This window comes from Tamandua tetradactyla, chromosome 13 (assembly GCF_023851605.1).
Source record: "Tamandua tetradactyla isolate mTamTet1 chromosome 13, mTamTet1.pri, whole genome shotgun sequence".
NCBI classification, from domain to species: Eukaryota; Metazoa; Chordata; class Mammalia; order Pilosa; family Myrmecophagidae; genus Tamandua; species Tamandua tetradactyla.
In genome coordinates, this window is record NC_135339.1 from 50,867,102 (window position 1) to 50,894,355 (window position 27,254).

Consider the following 27,254-nt stretch of genomic DNA (forward strand, 5'->3'; position numbering starts at 1 on the left):
GATGTTTATTTGGCACAAAATTTATATTTTCAACAGCACAGTATCCAATTTAACCTGTGTGATCGGTTTATTTAAATACCATAATTACATGGAATCTTGAGCAGGAAGTAAGATCTTGTTGGTTTTTACAGGTTAGTGTGATGCCCCAATACATCTCACAGTAATTTGAGCAAAGAATAAAAAGTATTTGCAAAGTCCCCTTGAAGGACTGGGGAGAAAGGAGGAAATATTAAACTTCCCCATTTGGGAAATTCCTGATATTCTCTCAAGCATTGGGGATAACCAATTTAGCTTGGGATTCGCCCCTATGAAACTTATTCCTGCAAAGGAAAAGCTAAGTCTACTTATAATTATGCCTAAGAGTCACCTCCAGGGAGCCTCTTTTGTTGCCAGATGTGGCCTCTCTCTCAAAGCCAACTCAGCAGGTGAACTCACTCTTTCCCTGCTACATGGGCCATGACTTTCACAGTGTAACTCTCCCTGGCAACGTGGGACAGAACTCCTGGGGCTGAGCTGAGACCCAGCATCATGGGACTGAGAAAGCCTTCTTGATCAAAAGGGAAAGAGAAATGAGACAAAGTTTCAGTGGCTGAGAGATTTCAAACAGAGCTGAGAGGTTATTCTGGAGGATATTCTTATGTGTTGTACAGCTATCCCTTTTTGGTTTTTAGTGTATTAGCATAGCTAGGAGGAAATACCTGAAACTGCTGAACTGTATTCCAGTAGCCTGGATTCTTGAAGATGATTATATAACTAATTAGTTTTACAGTGTGACCGCATGATTGTGAAAACCTTATAGCTGATGCTTCCTTTATCCAGGGTATGGACAGATGAGTAAAAAATAAGCACAAAAATAAATAAATAATAAGGGACTAAAGGGGTAAAAAAAAAAAATGGGTAGACTGCAATACTAGTGGTAAATAAGAGATGGGATGTATAGGTTTTTTTTTTTTTCTTTTTTTGGAGCAATGCAAATGTTCTAAGAATGATCAAGGTGATGAATACACAACTATGTGATGATATTCTGAACCACTGATTGTATACTTTGGATGGACTGTATGGTACGTGAAGGTACCTTTGCAAAAATATTTTTTACAAAAAGCACAGCAATTATTTATTGTTAAAGTTGGGTAACAACTGCTAAAGGATTAAATTTAGGCAAATATATTGTAATTCTTAAGACCTTAGAATCTCAAAAGAAGCTTAATCTGGCAATGGAAAAAACTTTGGCAAAAAACAAAACATAAACAAGAGTGTTTTGATAATTTAGTGCTCTGAGTCAGGACTCAAAACACTAAATTATTTTGGCTTTCTAATTAATTCTCTAGCCATGGTGCTGCTTCCTGGTCCTCCTCACAGCCCCCTAGCCTGAGCTTTCCTCTACAGGTCTCGGTACTCTGCTTATCTCTCTTTCTCTCCTTTCCTAGAAAAGCTCATGTCAACAACTCTAACCATCATAGCTAAGCAGATGATATATAAATGTGTAACTTCAGTTCTGGACTCTCACTTAAGACCCAATCCTAACGCTTCAAAATATCCATTTCGAATCTATATTTTCATTTTCTTTTTATGGTGCCAGGTTCATTCCCCCAGATACAAAATCTTGGAGGTATTTGTTATTCCACCATGTCCTGTACTGAGTTTACATCCATTTATCCATCAGTTGTGGGAATTAATCACTTTCTACTTTCTTTGCTTTTACTCAATCACCATTTGCATGAATATCTACTACTTCCTGGTTGTCCTCTGCTGTGAAAGACCAAGAGAACTCCCTACAAACTCACAGGCAAAATATCGTATGTAGGTGGAATTAATACTTTGGCTACTAAGGTTGGAAGAGCATTATTCCAACTGAGGTTGGAAGAGGGTGGGATCGCCATGTGCTTCTCAAATAGCCATCTAAAATGGGAGCACCCTTCTAGCCTAACCACAGGGGCCTGGGTCTGTGGACTGGGGAAGGCAAGTTTGGAGTCAGAAGGGAATAGTTGAGTACAACAGAGGGGCCAAAACCACCACCTATCTTACCCCTTGTCAATTTTCAGTCTCTCTATAAGTAGAAACTAAAGTAAACATATGTTTAAATAGCTGGATTTATCAGGAATACCAATTATGGCCTCTAAGTTTCTTCATCCTTGAAATGGGAATCATAATCCTACCTCACCAGGTTGTTTTGGTATACATTCATATACAAACACTCAACATACACAAAACACTCAACACAGTGGTTAATATAACAAGGGTTGCTTGTTTCCACATGAATTCTGGGCAGGTTGTTATATAAGCTAGGGGTGAGTTAATATATGCTTGTTTCTAAGCACATGAGAATAGGCAAAGGGGAGAAAAGGTCATTAATATATAGAGGACATGTGGTTCCTTCACAATGTCAAAGGCCTAATTAGACATTGATCTGTTATTTTTTTTCAGGGTGATTTCCTTTTAGTCTACAGTTACAGATATAAATGTATAAAGAAGAAAACATGGAGATTATATCTTTTGATAGCTGTCAGAGTATATCTAATTAATATGTAATTTCCTCATTTGAAGGGACCCTTGTTTCTATAAAGGAACCATCCACAACCAGAACTCTCCGCTGGCCACTCAGAGTGGGCCTGACAAAATTGTCAGTGACAGCCTCTGTGCACCAAAAACAACCTTGAAATGCCTTTAGGGAAGTGGGGTATTTTTAAGTTAATCTTGAAACTGAATGAGACTAAGGAATTGAAGATGAAAGACAGAGGGGAAAATATTAAGGTTGAACAATTAATAAGTGACACAGCTAGGACTTGAACCAGGTCTTTGCTGGGGATTTTGTTCAAAAATGCAGATTATGATTCATGAGGTTTCAGGCAGGTTCTAAAATTCTTCTGGTGTTGGAACCACACTTTAAGTTACAAGACGGTTAATGTTGGTAAAGTACTTAGAACAGTTAGGGCATGTAGTTCCTGATTCAATAAATGGTAGCTATTATTATTGTTACTGGTGTTGTTAACTTGCAGTGATGAAGCATGTAACTTTCAGAAATGGGAAAACTGGTATTTTTCTGTTACCTTGTTTAGCTCAATTTGCCAGGGTTCAAAGAACTGACTGAAATAGGCTGGATGAATTTCCCTCAGGGTGACGATTAGATCTCAATGCAAAGTGGAATAAACATCTGAGGAGAACATAAAAAATACTACTTCCTGTGCATGGCAGCACCTAAAGAGTATTGCAGCAGGTTGAAGATATTGCACTGTGTGAGGTGGGTAGGTAGCGTGCTCTAGAGCCAGGTATGGACCTGACACAGAAGCTGTCGCCCTTAGATGACAAGTTAGTTCTCCTCAGGGAAATGTGGGTGATACAGAAGCCAAGAGACCCAGAAGGTACTCAGAGGAGGCTTTCAGAGATAATCTAGAACCCCGCTACTCACAATAAGGAGCTTGGACCAGGAGCAACTGCATCGTGAGGGAATCCCCTAAAAATGCAGAATCTTGGTTCCTGCTACAGGTTTAGCAAATCTGAATCTGCATTTTAAAAAGATCCCTGTGAGACTTGTATGCACATTAATGTTTGAAAGGCACGCTAAGAAGGTATTTCATCACAACAGGGGCATGAGCTCAAGAAAAGAAGCATCCAGATATAATAAAGAATAAGTCCCAGTTGGCTTCACAAACCCACACCCGTAACTACAACTACTACCACCACATCATCATCATCATCCTCATCATAGTTAATAAAGTAGCAATTGCAGCTTACATTTCCATAATGGCCCACAATCAACAAATGGAATACCTATATATCCTTATGATTTTCAGGATAAGCCTATTATTTTCACTTTGCAGAAATAGGAAACTGAGTCTCAGAAAAGTGAATAAACAAATCTGAGGTCCCCCAGAATGGCTGTTTGAAATTGCCCTTCAAAAATTTAGTTTCAACACAGAAGCCTAAATCAAAGTTCCATATGATACCATGGGTCACTTCTTAAACACATGGTTTCTCATTAATTTGTATTAACTGTGCAATAGAAAAGATTAGCTTTAATATTTTTAAAGCAATGTAGGTTTTTTTTTTTTTTTTTTTTTGCTTTTCAGTGCAAAGTGATAAAGCTAAATGACTGACTTTTTTTTTTCCAAACAAAATCACCAGAATTTATGTCCAAGTAAGCATCAAAGTCACCTTTGGGTAGAATATATGCATTATTTTTACAAAGACACCATCATGGCTCCACGCAGGGCTGAGTCCCTTTTCGGTGCGGGCTTCATTGTCTTCAGCACTATAGTTTGAACCTCTGACAAAAGCTGCTAAGGGCAGGGGACACACCTTTATGTTGCTATCTCTAACACCTGGTGGAGGGGAGTCCTCAGTAACTGTCACTGAGTGAACAGATGGAGAGAATGATAAACACATAGGAATGTGACACAGCCCAGGGCCAAAGGGAATGAGGCCCTCTGTGGAGAGGTCAAAAGATTTTGGAGGGGAAAAGGAAAATGCCACAATAGACTTTCTCAGATTCCTGGTTTAATCTTTCCAAGTCTAGACAGGGCAGAGGCAAAGAAGACAACAAGAACTAGAAGTCCCACAAATGGAATCCACTGGAAATACTGATTTGTGATGTGCTTTTGATAAATGAAGTAAGAAGTCTGTGCTTTGCCGAGCATGTCTATTTCTGTGCATCTATATGTCTCTTCTTTTCCTTTCCCTTTTTCCTTACCTCCTTCCCACTCTTCCTCCCTTCCATCATTTCTCACTTTTGTTTCTTTTTTTTAATTATTATTATTATTATTATTTTTACTTCTTTTAAAGCACAAGTTTGCATAAAAAAAATTCTCACTTTCTCATGGTTGAGCTGAGGTGGGGCAAAGGAATTTGCTCATGTATCATTCAACTGAGCCAGGCAGGATGACCTGTGTGAGCTAGTGAGTAGTGACTGTGGCTGATGCAGCTTGGAATTCTAGGAAGTGCTGACTGGGGTGGAAGAGACAAACTCTGAGCGTCTGAGGAAGGAAGCACTGGTGTCCTGGTCCCCTGTCCTCTTGAGGTTTGCCTTGACCCAGTGCCCACACACAGCTCCAAACAGCCGTCCAGACCTGGGTGCCCTTTCCAGCTCCATTTCCCACAGTCCCCTCTATGTTCCTCTCTCCTCCAACCCTGGGATCTTGCCAGCCCCATCCTGAGACAAATGTTATAGCTAAGCCCTTATTCCTGCTATTGCCCGGAAGGTACTCTTTGCTCTAAGTCCATCTTTTAATAGATTGTGAATATTAGGGAGGCAGGCATATTGTTTTATTCCTCCTCCGACAGCAACCCCACTCCTATCCCCCAATGAACATTAGTAATTTTTAACATAGGTGAGCTATCTACCCAGCCCCTCCCTTCTTTTAAAAATGGATTTAAAGAGTCTTTAAAAAGAAAACATGCCACTTTATTATGAAGAGAGAGATATTAAGTTTTGCTATGCTTTGCATATACAAAACTATCCAAACTGCGAAGCTTTGGAAAGAGTAACAAAAGGTATTGAAAATAGAAATCAAGGCTGGGAACTTACTAAGACCCTGTCCATGGAAAATATGAATGCTCACTGGAACTTTTCCAACCCAATTCCTGCATAGGTAACATACTTCCAAGGGATCTAAGTTGGGATTTAAATCCCATGTGCAAAAAAATATATAGATTGTATATATTATAGGTTTAGAATGCTATCCACTTGAGGTGGATAAGCATCTGAGGTGTTTCTATACTTCAAAAAGAGGACAGAGCAATACACACATAAAGTCTCATCAGACTTGAGCTAAGCAGCTGGAATAAGACATTAACCCCCTTGAAGACCCTTGAGGCTTCCAGCTTCTCCACTTGGATAACTCTGAAAGGCATCCAACAAGTTCCAATTTGGGATGGGGTTTGTTTATTCTGCTTGGTTCAAATCAGGGCTACGGATCCCTAATGGTTTTAATGTCCCAAAAGGTTTTCCACATTTGGGCAATATCTATTCTTTATGTAAGCCCCGAGGAGGCCTTGCTCCCAGCCCTCTCCCTGAGCCAACTGCATGCACCAAGTGCACTCAAATGCCCAGACTCAGGGGAAGAAATTTAGCAGCATTTACCCCCTGGCATGAGCTTGGAGACTTTTACAATGGTGCTGTATCGTAGTAAAAATGCTTCCATTCTTAACTGACTGTAATTTTTATTACACTTCATTTTTCTCCTGGTAATGCTAAATTTTCAAGGCTAGTCTTTTTCCTTCAACCACTGTCTTGTGCCAATGAAAACCAAACAGGCTTACTCTGGCTTTTGGCCCTTTATTTTGACTGCACAAATTCCTAATCCAGGAATAATTATTCAGGATTGTAATTGTCACCCTCTTTACTACAGAGGGTGTCTCTGCCTCCAGTCTCTGGATCTTAATGTGTCACACTGTTGACTAACCTTCCTAAAATTTGCAAATGAATAAAAGTGCTCAACAGGATGTGGGAATCTCAGACTATAATCCGGGAATCATAAATGTAGATGTCTGCAGGGCCAGGCATGTAAGAAAATAAAGAGGCCTAAGCAAAGAGGAGCCCACTCAGAGGAGAAGCCAGGGGCAGTGGGTATGTAGCCAGTGTGTCCTCTCTAAAGGAGTGCCCACAGTCACTGCCAGTCCATGAGGCCAAGGGAGAAAGGTGGCCCAGGTTTCCAGATTTACATATTCTTTGGGAGGAACCAGAAATTTCTCAATTTTTAAAACACTGCAGCTGTCAAAGAAAATCACATGTGGCCTGGATTTGGCTCATAAATGACTATTTTGGTAGTCTGGTTCAAGTAAAATACACCTACTATTCACATTACTCAGTGGGTTTAGAGCCGGGAGGGGAGTTCTGGAGGGAGAGGGTCCTCAATCTCCATTTCTTTGATCCTCTGGTGAGGATCAAATTCTCACACCACAAGCCTCTCAAATATGACCTCTTAGAACACAGTCCAAGGAAGCAGGGAAAGCTGGGTTACTAGGCCACTTCATCCTTTCCACCTTTTCAAAACAACTACACAGAATGTCAACCGGGTTTTATTTCAGAACACTCACTTATTTTCAGATGAGATTTCCCTGACAGTTTCAAATTTAACTATTTTAAGTTTGGGTACAAAGAGGGCTGGAAGGTACAGTATAGATGGGAGCATTCCTAGTTTATTTTGACCAGAATCATCCTTTTGAAACCCAAATTTTACTGTGCCAATTCTCCTGCTTAAAACCTTCTGATGCCCAATTCATGGAGACAGAAGGGTAGATGAGAGTTTACAAGACGCTGAAAGTGGGGGATGGATAGTTTTTGTTTAATAAAGAATTTCTGTTTGCAGTGACTGGAAAAGTTTTGGTAATAAATGGTCTTGATGGTAGCACAACATTGTAAATGTAATTAATGCCACTGAATTGTACACTTCAAAATGCATAAAATGGCAAATTTTAAGTTTATATGTCCTAGCATATGACAACCATAGAGAAGAGAATTTTCCTCAAAGGTATAGAGGTTATGGGGATTTCCCTCTTGGCCAGAGGGCTAGAAATAGGGTTCCCTCTCCTCTCTGTACACAAAAGAGTCCCCAGATGTTCCAAAGTAGGGGTAAGGCAGAAATTGGGGCCTCACCCTTCCTTTTTTTTTTGCATATGCATGCATTGGGAATTGAACCCAGGCTTCTGGTATGGCAGGCAAGAACTCTGCCACTGAGCCACCATCGCACCGCTCCTCACCATTCCTTTTTTACCCTAATCTCTTTTCCCAACAACAGTATGGGCATAGTTTGCAGAGACAAGATCCTTAGGAACGTTTGCCAGCTGCGCCAAGGCTGGAGGACATCTGAGGTGACTGTAGAAACAGACCAGAGAATAAGAAGTCCATGGCTGTCTGCCTCTCTGTGAGTCAATTAATACTTCCCAGTTCAACTGGGCAAGACAGTTTCACTCAGAAGCCAATGAGGATCAAATTCCCAGAAGCTGATGGGGATCAAAGGTATAAATAAACCTCATATGGCTCTCAAAAGGACAAATCTCAGCTGCAAGCCTAGAGGGTATCTGCCGTTTACCTGCAGCCACATACTAGGCAGGGCTGAGAACCAACCCAAATGATTTTTAGAAATGATGCTTCAAATGTAGTCACTGCTGATAAATTCACTTTTGTCGATGCTGATGCTCACTGCATAGAAACAGATAGCTTCAAATATTTCTTCCTGGTTTTATCACAGGTAACTGTGCAATAGTCTGAAGTTATGTGCAAGTGTTCATCCATTCAACAAATATATTCTGAGTCCCCATCACGTGGCTTGTTTGCAGAGAGGAATACTTACATTTGCTCATTAGCTGCTAGGAGCTCTTTCTTCTCCTACTTGTTGGACATTGTACTGTGACTACTCAGCTGTAGGTGGGAAGAGCCCCATCCACCCCAAGTTGCCTATATCAAAAATTGTGCCCTATAAGTGAAAGGCTTGTCCCTGGCTCTAACAAAGAGACATTCTTGAAGCTCTCAGAGATCCAAGGTAAAAAAGACAGCAGGTATGTGGGAAAATAATCAATTTTGTAGCCAGAAGGACCTGGATTCTATTATGGGGTTCCATGTTGTATGGTGTGTAGGTATATATGTACATGCATATACCACATATACACACTCACTACACATCTGCACAAGTCAGGGTACTGGCTTGTAACCTGCACAGGAAATAATATTGGAATGTTTCTAGAGGTTATAAAATTGGTTTTGGGAATTAGACAGACTTGGGTTCAAATGATGGTTTTACCCTCTAGTAGCTGCTCAACCGTAGCTGGGAGTCTATAAGCCCAGAAATTATGCATCACCAGTATCTTTCAAATTTTTTGGACTCTCAATTCCTTTGATGATCCCAGATCATCCACAAAAATATATATTTGAAATAGATTTTGGAAGAGTCTGCTTGTTAATGCAAATAAGTGACTCAGTATAAACAGGGCTAAAACACTCTGCTTAGCCTCCATGGTGTTTCTGATGACTGTAAAATGCACAGGAAGAGCCTCTGAGGGTTTGAAGACCTACATTTTTTTTCAGGCTTTCATGGAATCAACTGTAGAATTAAAATTACAGAAACTACTTTTTGAAAGTTTGCTGTAATCATGAAATATGAAATTGAAAGATTTAACTATCAAAAATTTGTTTTTAAGTTGGCAACATTTAAGACTTTCCTGAATATACTGTTAGAATTCAGTCCCTTGAAATCTGAACATCTTAAAAATGCCCTTTAGGTACTTTAACTGTATTACTAATTTCCTTAAGATTTCTTGGTTTCAAGGTTCAATTCTAAAAGAAGTTTAAATAATGACTCAGACTATGTTGAGGTCTTCTCTTTTTTTTCCTTCTTGAATATCTGCTATTGACCCCCATGTTATTATAAACACATTATAAGCATATCCCATTATGTTTTACAAATGTTCCCATGGACAAGAATTTTCATAGCTCAATTAAATGAGTTTTAGTCCTTTAAAATAATAAACAATTTAGAAACACTGAAAAGGAATAGTCTCGTGTACTTAAAAAATTTCATTTAATTTTACTGTAGTGAATAATTCATCTTCATAAAAATGTACCAATTTTAACTTGAACACTAAATTTTGCACCAATCATAGATTTTTAGACAAGGTTTTCAATCCCATGAGTAAATGCTTAACATCTTCTCTACCCTAGAGAGAGCAGAGATGACATCAGCAGAGAGTGAAGTTGAAACAGTGGAACTCCATAATACAGATCAGGCCTTGTTTTCACCAGTGCACATTTCTCCAGGCTCTTAAATGGATTTAGGAAACTCAGATGGTATGAGGTATGAGGACCTCCCTCTGGGCCCCTACATCCTGTGATTACTTCAACCATCACATTTGCCCTAAAACTGCAAAACTATTTTGCCTATCTACTCCACTAGAAAGCAAAAGACTGCATCTTATTTAATGTTCTATTTTCAGGGCCTAGCACAGTGCTTGACATACAGTAGATGTGTGAAAAATATTTGTTAAAAGAATGAATGAATGAATGAATGAATGGTCTAATGTATGGATCCTAAGAAAAAACTAACTGAAGGAGTTACTATACATAGGGGTGGGGGTCTCCAGCCACTAGATATCCCATGAGGTGCTAGTCCTCTAGATAAACAGCCAGGGAAACCCGAAGGGCACTTTTTCTTTTTTGTGTATAAGTATGGCTGAGCTAAGAGCAGAGCTTCTGAATTAAGAACAGTGGAGGAATAAGGTGCTATATAAAAATGTGTGGCAGCAACCATCATTACCCCATCAATCCTCAGCAGCAGCAACATTTCCACCAAACTTTAATAAACACATACTAAGCGCCAAATAGTAGGCTAAGTTCTTAGTTGTTGGTCTTATTATGGGTGTGGAAATTGAAGCCTAATAAAGTAACTTATTCAAAGTGACACAGCATTGAAGTCAAGACTCAAATCCATGACAGAATGATGCCCATATTTAAGTTCTTTTAACCACAAAGCAACTCATGGTTGACAGTCCTACCAGAACAGAGAACTCAAAATAACAAGTGCTTCATTCATTTCTGAGCCCCTCTCTCCCCACCTTACTTCTGTCTGCCTTCTCAATTGATTGTGAGTCCCAAATGGACTCATCGTGGTTGCTGACAACAAAAATATTGGAAGTGAGGAGCTTGAAACAAGGAAAACCACCTTAAGACCTCCAAAAGAAATACCATAAGAATAGAAATACCATAAGAATCTCCATACAGGCTCTAAATGCCTCTTAAAATTACAAATTTTGTAATTTACTAAAAGAAATTTTTATTAGTAAATAAAATGTCTCTCTTTACCCTTCAATTTTATTTGACTTCCCCATGTAATCCATTACTCTTTATCCTTCACTAATTTCATCTGTCTCTTGCAGGGCAATTTCTTGTTCAGTTTTGTTTTTCTGGATCATTTCATTATCAGCATTAGAAAATCATCCATTAGGACTATTTTCCATTTTAAATATTTAGGACTTCAGTTTTATTATGTGGTAAGCAAGCTTTGGGGGGGGTGTGTCTAATTCCTGTTGTCTCTTTGGGTATAGCATTTCAAATAACTCTCTTGTAAATGAATTTTTGGAAAATGGCCAATTCTGAGTTTCTCTAACTAGGGCTTTTTATGACCAGCTTAAATGCAGAAACCTAAGTGCCTGTCTGGGATGCCTGTTTTCACCAATCACTTTCCTTAATTTAATGATTAGGCAGACTTTAAACCAGTCCTTAATTTCTGGTGGTGGGGGAAAGAGATATACAACCCAAAAATCCTACTTACTTCTTAACCATTAACAACACATTAAAAGGATCTGAAATAATCTATTATTAAAGATAAAACTGACGGCCATCTTAGACTCAGCTCCTCTTCCCCCAATTATATCCATTCAACTTCCAAGTTATATTAGTCCTATCTCTTACATACTCTTCTCTTTCCCAAGGACTTAGACTTTTTTTGTGTACAGGTAAACAGTTAATGCACATTCCTAAGGATGAGGGGGACTAAAATCCAGTCTGCATTCCATACACTAAGTGATATGCATTGGTGTGAGGTTGAATCACCCAAAAGCGAGTAGGGAGGGGTGTCTTTTCATAGTTTTCACCAGTTGCTGAATGTTTCAGCAGCGCCTTACCAGGAGCCTCACTGCTTTTTCCCCATCCACCTTCCATACTAAGTTTTATCAAACTTCAACACACATATGAGTTATCAGAAGTTTTAATTTTATAAATCTAGGGGCAAAGCCCAGAAAGCTCTATTTTGGACACATACACTGGGCAGTTCTAATACAGGTGGGCTAAGGATGATACTCTATTCAGCCCCACCCCATACTGCACCTCACATTTTGAAAAATCCAATGTGATCACATCATATGTTTCATGAGAACACTTCATCGTCTCTTCATCACTTCTAAGGTAAAATCCAAGATCCTTACCTACCCCCTGTGCTCCCCAGGCTTTGGCCAGAGGGACCTGCTAGACCAGCAGCCCCTGAACACAACATGCTATCTCCCATCTTGTGCCTTTCACTGACTGACCCCATTCCCTCTGCCAGGAATGCATCAACTCCTCCATCTGTCCTTCAGCCCTCCCAATGGAGTTTTCTTCATTCAATATTCCAGGCAAGGTCTCAGTTGCAACCCATTAGGTCACTATCTTCAGCAAGCCCAGCTGAGCTCTACTGTAGGGAGAACAAGAGATAGTGTTTTCATGAGGACAATGAGGGAGGAGTTGGTAGGCGGGTATAGTTAGGAGGACTTGGGACCCCAGAGGGCAGTGGTGCCTGGGGAGAAGGCACAAAGAATAAGGAAAGCTTGAAGATAAACCTTGCAGCCATTCCAGGGCTCTAATGCTGACAATAGCTTTTGAGACACTGAAAATTGGCTTCTGTGCCAACTTAGAAACTTCATGAATCTATTTGCATTTTCGGTTTTGTATAAATTTGAGATATTTACTACCTATAGCATAAATGACTATTTTCTTTCTTTAGGTCTAAAATGATCTTCTTCAATTAAATGTTACCAATGAGAAGTGATGATTACTTGTTCCCAGGTTCTGTGAACATATCCGCTAATCAATTCCACAAGGTCTATGTACTATTTGTTCTGTGCCTGGCCTTGTGCCAGGAGAGATGAGTGTATGAGTGGAGGATGACAATCAGAGCCCAAGACTTGAAAAACCCTGATGTAACTAAAACAAGGCAGAAAGGGGCAGTGCTGTCAGAGAGCTGCAAAGACCTCTTCATCATGATTGTGAACACAGGCCTTAGAGCAGCTTGATCTGGGCTGGCAGCACACACTTACTAGCTGTGTGATCTTGGGCAAACCACTTAAGCTCTCTGAGCTTCAATTCCCTGGTGCTAATAATTTCTTCCGCACAGAAAGAAATAAAGCATTGTTAAAACGGTATCACTATAATTCTGTCTAATTCCCCACCAATTTCTTCTTTCAGATGAAAGAATTTAAAATTTTAGAGGTAACAGTAATGATGACGTCATCTTGAAAAATATTCACAAAAGTATACATAATTGTTTTGACTCAAGCATTGTATTTCTAGAGACACTTTTGACGTGACTTCCCTCCCCACTGGGATTAGAGTCATATTCTTTGGTCACACTCTTAGGTTACACCTGGGGATGGAGTCACACTCTTCAATTACACCTGAGCATGGAGCTATCTATACCTTTGTCATACCCGGGTGAGGAATTACATTCTTTGGTCACACCTGAGCACAGAGTCATACTATCAGGTCTCACCTGGGTATGGAGTCACACTCATGGATGACACCTAACCATGTGTGGTCACAAGGCGGAGGGTTTTCATCCTGTGTCCAATGAGCTTCCCGGCCCCATGACCTACAGTTACCACCAACTAAGTAGCCCGGCACTTTGTGAATTCTCTTGGGGTGGTAAGGATTTTGCTTTCACAGACCTAAAACCTTAAACTGCATTTTCTCTGAAGTGAGAAATATTATTTTTACAAGTTGAAGACATCCAGCTCTGATCTTTTGCATTCTTCCCAGAAGTATACTGCAATAGGCCATAGGAGACAGCTAGCAAATATTTTTCAGTTGATTAACTGGTACAGAAATATACATATTACATTCAAGCATACTTTTAAACACCAAGAAAATAATTTCAGGGCCACAAAACTGATAAATCAGGGAATTTCTTTACACAAACTTCAATCTTGGAATTGTAACTATGCACATGCCTTTCCCTGCCTGGCAGGCATGTAAAGGGTAATTGTTTTGATTATGTGGAAGTCAAGTAAGACAGTTTTTATAAATGAAATTAGTTACAGGGTAGTCACACAATTCAAATGTATTTGTGTGTATTCCTATGATGACTTGTTGTTCTATATTCAAAGCTATTAATACAAATGGAATATTCTCATTGCAGCAAATTGAAATGAGTTGAAAATTTATTAGACTTTTCTATCAGAAAAAAAATATCACCTATTTCCAACCAAAAATCCTTAACATTTGTGGTGATTTAGAGCTATGTATCTCCCAAAACATGTCTTAAACTTAATCCATTCAGGTGGGTATAAACCCATCATAAATAGTACTTCTGATGAGGTTACATCAGTTAAGGTGTGATCCAACTGAATCAATATAGGTCTTAATCCTATTACTGAAGACCTTAAAGGGGAGGTCACAGAGAGCAGACAGAGGAAGCAACCAGAAGCTGAATGTCAGTGCAACCAGAAAGAGAAGAGAGAAGCCAGGACAGGCTGCCCTGTGCTCTGCCACGTGACAGAAAAGCCAAGGACCAAGGGTCACCAGCAGCTAGCCCTAGAACGCCACAGTCTTCTGGAGAAAGCATCACCTTGACAATGCTTTGATTTTGGACTTCTCTGAGCCTCAAAACCATGAGCCAATTCCTTTTGTTTTAAGCCAAACCGTTGATTGATGTTTGCTTTAACAACCAAGAAACTAAAACAATATGCAAAGCACTTTTTGTTTTCATATTAATAATCTATTTATAGTCTATATATGACCAATAACTTTAATAGCTGTTCTACACACACACACACATTCAAATGAGATAAAAATGAATGTGGAAATTTAAATATAAGCTGTGTACTGCTTCTATGCAAATACTTGATCACTTAATTTACAAACTTCATTAAGCAACCATTTGAGAAGGAAATTGAATTTAATGCATTAAATTTATTATATTGGCTGATAAAGTATGCACATTTGAAAAGACTTTGTTGTATCTCAAAAACCCTCTTCCTCAACACTACTTTATTTCTCTAAGTTTGTGTTTTCAGTGTTTTACAGTACTATCAATTGTCTCACTGTTTTCTATTTTGCTTTTATAATTTTCAGTAGGTAGAACATAGAAAAAAAAAAAAAGAACCAAAAGCAGATAACAGATATGGGAAACTTCTACCTGATTACTGAAATCAGTAATTCTTTTAACTACTGCTGCTATAAGAAGTTGGTCCTGAGAGTCTAGCAAGGTTGAGGGAGAATGGGAGAAGGGAATAGGAGCAAGAAGTAGAAAAACTTAATTGTATTAAATATTGGAAGTCTGTGGCAGGATAGTTTGCTAGCTGCTGGAATGCAATATACCAGAAATGGAATGGCTGTTAAAAAGGGGAATTTAATAAGTTTCAAGTTTACAGTTCTAAGGTCAAGAAAATGTCCCAATTAAAACAAGTCTATAGAAATGTCCAACATAAGGCATCCAGGGAAAGATACCTTGGTTCAAGAATGCTGATGAAGTTCAGGGTCTCTCTCTCAAGTGAGAAGGCACATGGCAAACACAGTCAGGGTTTCTCTCTCATCTGGAAAGGCAAGTGACAAACTCGGCATCATCTGCTAGCTTTCTCTCCTGGTTTCCTGTTTCATGAAACTCCCTGGGGGGTGTTTTTCCTTCTTCATCTCCAAAGGTCGCTGGCTGGTGGACTCTCCGCTTCTTGTGGCTATATCATTCTCTACTCTCTCAGAATTTCTCCTTTTCTCCAAAATGTTTCCTCTTTTATAAGATTCCAGTAAATTAATCAAGACCCACCCAGAATGGGTGGATACACATCTTCACCAAATCCAGTTTAACAACCACTCTTGATTGAGTCACATCTCCAGGGAGATGATCCAATTAAAGCTTTAAACATTCAGTACTGAACAGGGATTAGAAGAAACTGCTGCCTTTACAAAATGGGATTAGGATTAAAACATGGCTTTTCTAGGGTATGTACATCTTTTCAAACCAGCACAATGGTACAGGCTCCATTTTTTCATTTTGAGCTAGTATATCCTTGTGATCATTGTGCACTCCTGGCAGATTAATTATTCATCATAAAATGTTTCTTTATTATTTGGAAAACTTTCAATTTAGTAGAAGGACCATTCTTGGAGTTCCTGGAGGCAGAAATCCATGACTATTTGTATATTGGTTGGTGATTATTCTAGAGCCACCTGAACCATTGGAGGTATGGAAGATCATTGAGATGCTGAAGAGACAGCAGAATCTCAGAGTCTGTAGCTGCAAAACTACAGAATTCTTTTCAATCAAGCCTTGAGTTACCAATTCCTAATTTGTGAATGTACTCTAACTGTTTTACATTTGAAGTCTAATTTGTTGGATATTAGCATAGCCACTCCTGCTCTTTTCTGGTTGTTATTTGCATGAAATATCTTTTCCCAACCTTTCACTTTCAACCTATGTTTATCTTTGGGTCTAAGATGTGTTTCCTGTAGACAGCATATAGAAGGATCCTGTTTTTTAATCCATTCTGCCAGTCTATGTCTTTTGATTGGGGAATTCAGTCCATTAACATTAAGTGTTATTACTGTTTGGATAATATTTTCCTCTACCATTTTGCCTTTTGTATTATATATATCATATCTGATTTTCCTTCTTTCTACACTTTACTCCATACCTCTCTCTTCTGTCTTTTTGTATCTGACTCTAGTGCTCCCTTTAGTATTTCTTGCAGAGCTGGTCTCTTAGTCACAAATTCTCTCAGTGACTTTTTGTCTGAGAATGTTTTAATTTCTCCCTCATTTTTGAAGGATAATTTTGCTGGATATAGGAGTCTTGGTTGGCAGTTTTTCTCTTTTAGTAACTTAAATATATCATCCCACTGTCTTCTAGCTTCCATGGTTTCTGCTGAGAAATCTACACATAGTCTTATTGGGTTTCCCTTGTATGTGATGGGTTGTTTTTCTCTTTCTGCTTTCAAGATCCTCTCTTTCTCTTTGACCTCTGACATTCTAACTAGTAAGTGTCTTGGAGAACGCCTATTTGGGTCTAATCTCTTTGGGGTGAGCTGCACTTCTTGGATCTGTAATTTTAGGTCTTTCATAAGAGTTGGGAAATTTTCAGTGATAATTTCTTCCATTAGTTTTTCTCCTCCTTTTCCCTTCTCTTCTCCTTCTGGGACACCCACAACACGTATATTTGTGTGGTTCATATTGTCCTTGAGTTCCCTGATACCCTGTTCAAATTTTTCCATTCTTTTCCCTATAGTTTCTGTTTCTTTTTGGAATTCAGATGTTCCATCCTCCAAATCACTAATTCTATCTTCTGTCTCTTTAAATCTATCATTGTAGGTATCCATTGTTTTTTCCATCTTTTCTACTTTATCCTTCACTTCCATAAGTTCTGTGATTTGTTTTTTCAGTTTTTCTATTTCTTCTTTATGTTCAGCCCATGTCTTCTTCATGTCCTCCCTCAATTTATCGATTTCATTTTTGAAGAGGTTTTCCATTTCTGTTCGTATATTCAGCATTAGTTGTCTCAGCTCTTGTATCTCATTTGAACTATTGGTTTGTTCCTTTGACTGGGCCATATTCTCAATCTTCTGAGCGTGGACCGTTATCTTCTGCTGCTGGCGTCTGGGCATTTAGTCAGATTTCCCTGGGTGTCGGACCTAACAAGGTTGTAAGATTTTTCTGTGAAATCTCTGGGTTCTGTTTTTCTTATCCTGCCCAGTAGGTGGCGCTCGTGGCGCACGTTTGTCTCACATGTTTGGAAGGGATCCCCCCGGTCACCGATCTCCGCGGCCTGGGGATTTCCAATCCAATTCTCTCCGTTGGTTCGGAGGGCCGTGCGTGGTGGGGGCGTCAGCCGCCACGGCTTGAGGGGACCCTGTGGCTTGTCGCCGGCCGCAGCGGGCCCGGGGAATTCGCCACCGGACCAGGAAGTCGCCCGCGGGGGAGGGGCATCGGTCACCGGCCGCCGCGGCCTGTGGAATCCCCCACCGGACCAGGAAGCCGCCCGCGGGGGAGGGCCACTGCAGCTTGGGTAGCCCTCTGATCCTAGACTCGTAGCCAGACCAGGAAGCCGCCCGCAAAAGAGGGGCGCCGGCCGCCTCAGCTTGGGAAACTTGCCTCTCCGAGACTCTCAGCCGGCCCGGGAAGGAGGGAGGGAGGATCTCCGGCCGCCACAGCTCCCGCTGCTCAGGAAATCGTGCGCCGCTCGGGGATCTCACTGCAGCCGAGTCTCGCAGCCAGACTAGCCAGTCCAGACTGGGGTACGCTGTGTGTCCATTCCCTGCCGTGGCCCCGGGAGCTGTTCTGCACTGTTTCAGTTCACCTAGTAGTTGCTTTGGAGGAGGAACTAAGACGCACGCACCTTACTAAGCCGCCATCTTGGCCCCCCACCCTGTGAATGTACTCTAAATAATAAGCAAGTAATTGGACATTTTCTCCTATTCTTAACTACTTCAGGTTGCTGCACCCCCCATCTTGTAACCATAAACACTTCCAGAGGGCAAGCAAGTTGACTTAAGCCACCTGAAGGACAGTGAGAGGCTGTCCAACAACATATCTGTTTTCTACCACCTCAGTTCTTTCCTACATCTTGACAGACCTGGGACATAAGACCTATATAGCACTCCCTTCCTCCTTTTCCAACTCCATTTAAGACACTTCAAACATGATCTGTCTCATAGAAAGTGGTCTAACGTGACTTGAATTGTGTCCCTGAAAAGATATGTTAAAATCCTAACCCTTGGCACCTGTAAATGTGACTTTATTTGGAAATAGACTTTTTGTAGATGTAATCAAGATAATGTCATACTGGTCTAGAGGTGGCCTAAATCCAATTGCTGGTATCTTCAAGGAGGAGAGATTTAGAAGTAGAAGCACACACATAGGGAAGAAGACCATGTAATGACGGAGGCAGAGATTAGAGTGACACAGCTGTAAGCCAGGAATGCCAAGGATTGCTGGGAATCACCAGAAAATGGAAGAAGCAAAGAAGGATACTTCCCAAGAGCCTCAGAGGAAACACGGTCCTACCGACAATATGATTTCACATGTGGGAGAGTAAATTTTTTATTTTAAGCCACCCGGGTTGTGGCAATTTGTTACGGCAGCCCCAAGAAACTAATACGTCATTCTCTTTGACCCTTTTCCTTTCCATTTCCCTCTGGGAAAAAATATTTAAATCCAGGCTTGCCTCCTTCTTCCCTTCTTCATTTCATTTATAAGCCTCCAATTAAAAAAAAAAAAGGAAAAAAAGCTACTTGGACAATTTCCCAATTCCTTAATATAGGTATGAGTTTTGACATGGAATTAACTATAACAAAGAACTACAGCTGCCAAAATATAAAATCTCTGAAATGGTCAAAATCTCTATAGGAATGGAAACTGAACTCTTTATTCATCTTTAATTAATAATATTTCTCCTCAACAAGAAATGTCATTTGACTCACTAGTATTGCCTTTTCCTTATATGCTGATTCTCAGTATTCCAATAACAATGTTTTTCCTTTTATACCATGGGTAGTGTGCAACTGTGTTATAGGTTAGAGGAGTTTTTGAGAACTAGCGTCTGGGAACCATAATTTTTAATACTACTTTTCTAGGCAAGTTGTCTAAGTTCAATATAACTTCTAAGGAGTGAACTTCTGGAATACAATCCATTTAATATGAGAACTGAGTACATATTATACACACCCCACAGATTTTCAGCCTCTGATCCTGTGGGGGTTCCTCACTTTGCTTCTCTGGGGCTGGCTTTCATCTCCTGGCTTCCCTTGGCTCTCTCTCCAGGTTCTGGTTTGCTTAACATCTCATGGTGATGTCTGCTGGGCTCCAAGCATCTCCAAACATCTGTGTCTCTGTTCTCTGAAGCAACTGTTTTCCAAGCATCTACATCTGTTCTCTTTGTCGGCTCTGAGGCTTCGGTTGTTTCTGGCTCTCCAAAATGTTCACTCTTCTAAAGGATTCCAGTAAAGTAATCAAGACCCACCTGGAATGGGTGGAATTACATCTCCATCTAATCAAAGAGTCACACCCACAATTGGGCATGTCACATCTCCGTGGAGAGAATCTAATAAAAAATTTCTGCCCTACAGTGTTGTTGAATTGGGATTAAAAAGAAACAGTTGCCTCCACAAGACTGAATCAGGATTAAAACATGGCTTTTCTGGGGTACATAATATTTTCAAACAAGCACACCAAGTTTCTCCTTTTCAATCTTCTGGATTAAGGCTGCCATAACTTGTGATTGTCCTACATTCATCATTTATAATCAACCCACAGAAGGTAAAATAATTCCAGAAACTGAACTAACACAGCACACTGAGTGCCTACACAGAGAGCTGATGGTGTTTCCTCTCAGGCTCTCCTAGGGAGTATGCAAGGGAATGGAGTGGAGAAGGTTGAGGATCAGGAACGAAAGTCATTGGCCCACTAGTCCTGGGTCTCAGGTTCACTGTGGAGGGACAATAGCTGCTCTCCTAAACAGAAATAGCTGGATGTCAGATGGAGCTCTCAGCAGCCCCAGGCTGTAGAATGCTGCTCTGTGCTGTCCTTGTCTAGCTGGCAGCTTCCTGTCAGTGAAGGCTGACAAGCAGGTTATGACAGCTGTACAGTGTGCTTTGCAAGTCCCCAAGGTTCTTCAGTACACTGCCATTTCTGATCTGCCTGTCTGCTACTCGTGGGAAGAAGCTAGTAAGTTCAGCTGCTGGGAGACCCTATTTTCCATTGACTCATTTTTCAGTGGGATACCTGGCTACCTTGCATTTTAAAAATGAAATCATTGAAAGTTGGCCTTTGGCTTTCTGGTGAATATCCCAGATTTACTGATTCTGTATATGAATGGGATCTATATTCACTCTGTTCCAAACCACCATTGTTTTCACTGTGACCACATGACCACACTTGTTTATAAGCATCTTATCATAGCAATTGACATCAGTCATGGCTACTACTAGGAGAAGCCACCTGTCTAAATAACTTTTAAAAAAAATCAAAACTAGCCTCTTTACCATTTACTTCTTTACAAAAAGAAAACTCAAAATCCTACCATTTATTATTTGAAATGTTTATAATTTAAGGAGTTTTGAAAGAGCTCACCTTTTTTAATCCTCCTAATGCAGCCACCTTTATTTAAAGTCACTGTTAAGTGAATTCAGTTTTCTATCAAACAGCAGAAGATGCATAAACGTTAACTTACATTTTTTTCCATACTCAAAGGTGAAAAGCAAAAAGTGAAATTTCACACATTACCTTTCAGCATCATTCGTCCAGTAGATCCTCCAAAAGTACTGAGAAGTCCACTTCTTGCTCCTAACGATGTGGTTGCTTCTAGCAAAGAACCAGTGATGTATTGAGATAAAGAAGTCCTCTGGAGGGTGGCGCGATATTCAAATACGTTGCCTTGGACACATTGCTTTAAACATGGACCAACACTAACCCTTCCATGGGCCGTCTCAGAGGCTGGGAGCTTTCTGAAGAACTGGAAAAGAGATCCAATCGTATCTTCTGTTTCTTCTCCCCTTCTCACTGCATTGTAGATCTGTGAATAGCACAAAGTACAGGAAGTATTAATCTAGTTTCTTAGAAAAGCAAATTAACTTGTTGACAAAATGCCAAGATGACTTATTAAGAAAGAAGGCTCAGTCGCTCTAAGTGCAAACACTCTTGAGTACTGGACTCATGCATTAACCTGAACATTCTACAGACACAATTTATTTGGAAAAGCTGTGTGTAGTTATGAAATGGGTCATTCAAACAACCCTGCTATCAAACAGAGCACTTACAAGTTATACCAAAAATATATTCAGCTCAAATTTCTCCTCCTCCTCAGCAGTGCAAAGCCCTTCTGCAGAGGGATGAGGGCAAATTTCTCCTTTTCATCCTTTTGGACTCTGCTGAGGGACTGTCCCATGTCCATCTGCCTCCATGGAATGCTTCAGCCTGGCATTCATGAGAAATCTTTTCTCCATACTTAATGTGAGGATGAGAGAATAACAGGGAAGGAGAACTTCCCTATTTCTCTATTGGGCATAATCCTCCAATTCATCAGGTGGGATCAAATTATTTGAATCTTTTTTGGCTTTTCCTCCTTGCTCACCTTTCATATCCAGTGAGCTGACAAATCCTGCCTATTCTTCCTGCTCTGTCTCCATCACTATCCTGATTTCCTCTCCTTATCACCTGAATTCACCAAGAATTAACTCGAGACTGGACTTTTAGAATAGATTCCCAACCATACCTCCCATCTATTCAACATGCATATACAAAGATTCTGCTCGGTGCGAGGCACTGTGTTGGAAAATCTAGGACATTTGCAAACAGTAACATACACCCTTGTGTGGCTGGATTTAACAATCAGGTCTCAAAATTATTTGCTTTGACATTACTGAAGAAAGGTTTGGGATTTTATCAAGCATTCTGGGAAACTAGAGATTTCTCAGTAGGGCAAAACAGGAAAGAAGCGTTGTATGGGGTGAGTTCATCTAGCTTTCTCATGGTGGAATAAAGGTTTATTACATTGTGTCGTCTCCATCATGCCACTGGTCACCTTGGTTGACTCATCATTCTTTCATCAAATCAATAAATATTTATTGTGTTTATATACTGGTCAATGTGACAGGCCTGGGTAAATAAGAAATGTTTTACCTCAAAGAGCTCACAGTATATTAAGGGTGACAGAAGAAAAGCAAAGAGCTTATAGCAGAGTAGAAATGAAGCTCACCCTCTCTAGAAACATCAATGAGTGGCCAGGGATGAGAAGGTCATTGCATGCCCTATAGACCATGCATGTGCCCTGTGATGTGGCCACAGTCCAAATCTCACCTTAAATAGGGTCTAAAGTCACTTAAGAGGACCTCTGTTGATCTGTACAAGATCATTTTGAAACACTAAAATGCACCCCAAACCCACCCGATATTCAAACCATGCTGACCCTAACTAGATTTCTACTCTGCTTTCCTTTGTCTACTGTTATATGCTTGTCTCTAGAAGGCAGGGCATGAATTCTTAGCTTTAATTCTCAGTCATTAAATTTTTGGTGGACAATATAGCCATGGAGATGCTGTACTGGGGCATAAAGGCTTTAGGGTTAGGTATGTGGGAGTTTGGTAAATGACTGCATCTTGACCAGTTCTCAGACCATAAGCAAGGTGACTTGGCTGTTCTTGAGGCAGCTTTCTTCTCTGTAAAATGGGGATAGTAGCACCCCTTCTTAGGGATATCCTGGGATTCGACAAGACAATAGATGAAAAGAGCTCAGCCTACTGTGTAGAAATGGCATCCATAATGTTGGACAAGCCTGTAGAAGAGAATACACTACTCTACTTTCAAGAAATAATAGGCAGTTGTACAACAACACAGCACAGTCTAAGGGAGTCAAAGTGATAGAATTACTCCCTTGCTCTTATGTGCTGCTGGATATCATCATCCTAATCTTATCTGAGTATACTGTAAGGATAAAAGGGGATAGAGAGATACATAACTCAAGACATAATTTTGTTCTAAGAGTACTAAATCACTGGAGAGTCCCCAATACACTAAGTCCCAAATAAGTCCTTCAGAAATAAATTCTGTTAATAAAAAATAATAAATGTAAATGTCCTAAAAATGATCATGTGATGAATATATAACTGTAATGATACTGTGAGCCAATGATTATATACTTTGGATGTGTGTGAAGATCTCTCTCTCTCTCTCTCTCTCTCTCTCTCTCTCTCTCTCTCTCTCTCTATATATATATATATATATATATATATATATATATATATAAAAGAAAGTAATGATTTGGAAGTTCAGGGGAAAAAACTCACTGTGAGGATTGATGGTTAAAGAAGGCTTCACAGGGATAGTCTGTGAACATGAATTGTGTCTTGGAAAAAAGACAGTCTTATCTAATTGGGGAAACTAGGGGAAGCAACTCAAGTTGGAAGCAAGGGTTGCAGAGGCTGGAAAATACTGACTGTGTCCAAAGGACTGTAGGAGAGTAGGAAGTTTAGAGCAGACAGTGAGCCCAGAGAATAACTGGGAAGCCAGAAAGGTGCTGTGACCTGATAAAGGGGAGCCTTGAATGTCAAGCAAATGTGGGGAAACTTTGAAGTTTTTTGTTTGTTTTTTAGCAGAGGATTTTTGCTGAAAACATTTTGTTTTTAAAAGATTAATAAGCTGAGAGTTATAGTTACTAGTGGGCTGATCTACTTTCTTTACTTACCAAGCTATTCCACAGGATCATTATAGCCTCCCTGATTACCTTATTCATTCCAGTTTCTACATCACACCTTCACAGATTCTCAGTGGCTCATTCAGTCCCTTACCCAGCATGTCCAAGGTGATTTCCTCAAAACATTAGATCTAGAAAGGATTGCATGGCATAAACACTCCTTGATCATAGAAGTTTTAGAAATTTGATATTTCTCCTTTTGGAAATTTACATTGCATATTAGAATATTAAAGGCAATTAGAAAGGTCAGAATAAAAAAATATTTTATTTTGTTAACTGAGTAATTGAGTACTACTATATTGTTTGATCGTATATATATATTTATATTTTTTAATGTGGAAAAGATTTATTAGTCTGTACAAATTAGTTTTGATAAACTATTGGTTACAGTATATGATCAAGATTTTCTTTGCAACAGTATTTTCCCATACATAGCAGAATCTGGAAGCAATATGCCTTTCTCAAATTGTCACTTAGTGTTTGTATTCCACCCTCAAAACACAGATTTAGGTTTTTAATAATGACTAGCCATTTAGAAAGTCATAACATAGAGGTCTTCGTAAACATTAAACAAGCTACAATTGAGGTACCTGGACGAACAATATCAACATTTATGAAAAAAAGCGTTCCACTGCAAAGTGGTAAGTACTATAAGAGGTACAGTAAACATACTATTCATGTTCTTTTGAAACCAAAGGTGGGGGGAAAATCTTATTGTCACTCTGTCAAACACCGCCTAACCCAACAGGCTGTGCAAATGGGCCACTCATGCAATGTATGTACCACAGAATTTTTTTAAATTAATTTTTAAATTAAAAACATATATATAGGAAGATGGCGGCTTAGTAAGACGCACGGATCTTAGTTTCTTCTCCAGGACACCTACTAGGGGAGTAGAAACGATACAGAAAGCACCCAAAGCCACAACAGAGATAAAAAAGACAGCGTACCCCATCCTGGAACGGCTGGCTGGCTGAGAGAAGCAGCTCGGGTGAGATCGCCGAGGCGCGCGGGCCTTACCGGGCGGGGTGGCAAGCGGCCGGAGTTACTCCCTTTCCCCTTCCCGGGCTGGCTGGGAGAATTGGAGAGGTGGTCCCCTGAAACCAAGGCGGCTGGCGCCCACATCACGCGCAGCCCCCGGACCAACTGAGAGAATTGGATCGGAAACCCCCAGGCCGCGGAGAACGGTGACGGGTGCGGGAGGCCCCTTCCAAACCCGTGACTCCCGGGAAACGTGCACTCTCTCGGGCGGGCCGCTGCCGTTGGCGCCCTCCCGCCACGCTTGTTGCCCAGGGCCGACTAGGAAATTCGGACGGGCTCTTTCCCTGGCTGCGGCGACCAGCAACCCTCCCTGCGTTCGGACCCCGGGCCGGCTCAAGCCGCTTCGGCTAGCGAACCCCCAGGACGGCGAGAGTTTTCCAAAGTTTAAGGTCCCACAGCACCTTTTACTGGTGGGACCCGCAGACAAACGTGTGCCACGAGCGCCACCTACTGGGCAGGATAAGAAAAACAGAACCCAGAGATTTCACAGAAAAATCTTTCAAACTTTTGGATCCAATACCCAGGGAAATCTGTCTAAATGCGCAGACGCCAACAGAAGATAACAGATCACGCTCAAATAATTGAAAATATGGCCCAGTCAAAGGAACAAACCAATAGTTCAAATGAGATACAGGAGCTGAGACAACTAATGCTAAATATACGAACAGAAATGGAAAACCTCTTCAAAAACGAAATCGATAAATTGAGGGAGGACATGAAGAAGACATGGGCTGAACATAAAGAAGAAATAGAAAAACTGAAAAAACAAATCACAGAACTTATGGAAGTGAAGGACAAAGTAGAAAAGATAGAAAAAACAATGGATGCCTACAATGATAGATTCAAAGAGACAGAAGATAGAATTAGTGATTTGGAGGATGGAACATCTGAATTCCAAAAAGAAACAGAAACTATCGGGAAAAGAATGGAAAAATTTGAACAGGGTATCAGGGAACTCAAGGACAATATGAACCGCACAAATATACGTGTTGTGGGTGTCCCAGAAGGAGAAGAGAAGGGAAAAGGAGGAGAAAAACTAATGGAAGAAATTTTCACTGAAAATTTCCCAACTCTTATGAAAGACCTAAAATGACAGATCCAAGAAGTGCAGCGCACCCCAAAGAGATTAGACCCAAATAGGCGTTCTCCAAGACACTTACTAGTTAGAATGTCAGAGGTCAAAGAGAAAGAGAGGATCTTGAAAGCAGCAAGAGAAAAACAATCCATCACATACAAGGGAAACCCAATAAGACTATGTGTAGATTTCTCAGCAGAAACCATGGAGGCTAGAAGACAGTGGGATGATATATTTAAATTACTAAAAGAGAAAAACTGCCAACCAAGACTCCTATATCCAGCAAAATTGTCCTTCAAAAATGAGGGAGAAATTAAAACATTCTCAGATAAAAAGTCACTGAGAGAATTTGTGACCAAGAGACCAGCTCTGCAAGAAATACTAAAGGGAGCACTAGAGTCAGAACCAAAAAGACAGAAGAGAGAGGTATGGAGAAGAGTGTAGAAAGAACGAAAGTCAGATATGATATATATATAATACAAAAGGCAAAATGGCAGAGGAAAATATTATCCAAACAGTAATAACACTAAATGTTAATGGACTGAATTCCCCAATCAAAAGACATAGATTGGCAGAATGGATTAAAAAACAGGATCCTTCTATATGCTGTCTACAGGAAACACATCTTAGACCCAAAGATAAACATAGGTTGAAAGTGAAAGGTTGGGAAAAGATATTTCATGCAAATAACAACCAGAAAATAGCAGGAGTGGCTATACTAATATCCAACAAGTTAGACTTCAAATGTAAAACAGTTAAAAGAGACAAAGAAGGACACTATATACTAATAAAAGGAACAATTAAACAAGAAGACATAACAATCATAAATATTTATGCACCGAACCAGAATGCCCCAAAATACGTGAGGAATACACTGCAAACACTGAAAAGGGAAATAGACACAAATACCATAATAGTTGGAGACTTCAATTCCCCACTCTCATCAATGGACAGAACATCTAGACAGAGGATCAATAAAGAAATAGAGAATCTGAATATTACCATAAATGAGCTAGACTTAACAGACATTTATAGGACATTACATCCCACAACAGCAGGATACACCTTTTTCTCAAGTGCTCATGGATCATTCTCAAAGATAGACCATATGCTGGGTCACAAAGCAAGTCTTAACAAATTTAAAAAGATTGAAATCATACACAACACTTTCTCGGATCATAAAGGAATGAAGTTGGAAATCAATAATAGGCAGAATGCCAGAAAAT

At 40.1% G+C, this 27,254-nt stretch overlaps 1 protein-coding gene across 1 annotated transcript in view; it reads right to left on the bottom strand.

The window, feature by feature from the left end:
• Positions 1 to 27,254, bottom strand: part of PLCE1 (phospholipase C epsilon 1) — a 373,498-nt gene that overhangs the window by 174,884 nt on the left and 171,360 nt on the right. Inside the window, exon 3 of the mRNA XM_077125401.1 lies at positions 20,948 to 21,236. Within this exon, the coding sequence (XP_076981516.1) occupies positions 20,948 to 21,236 (289 nt within the window). The remainder of the gene's footprint in view (positions 1 to 20,947; positions 21,237 to 27,254) is intronic.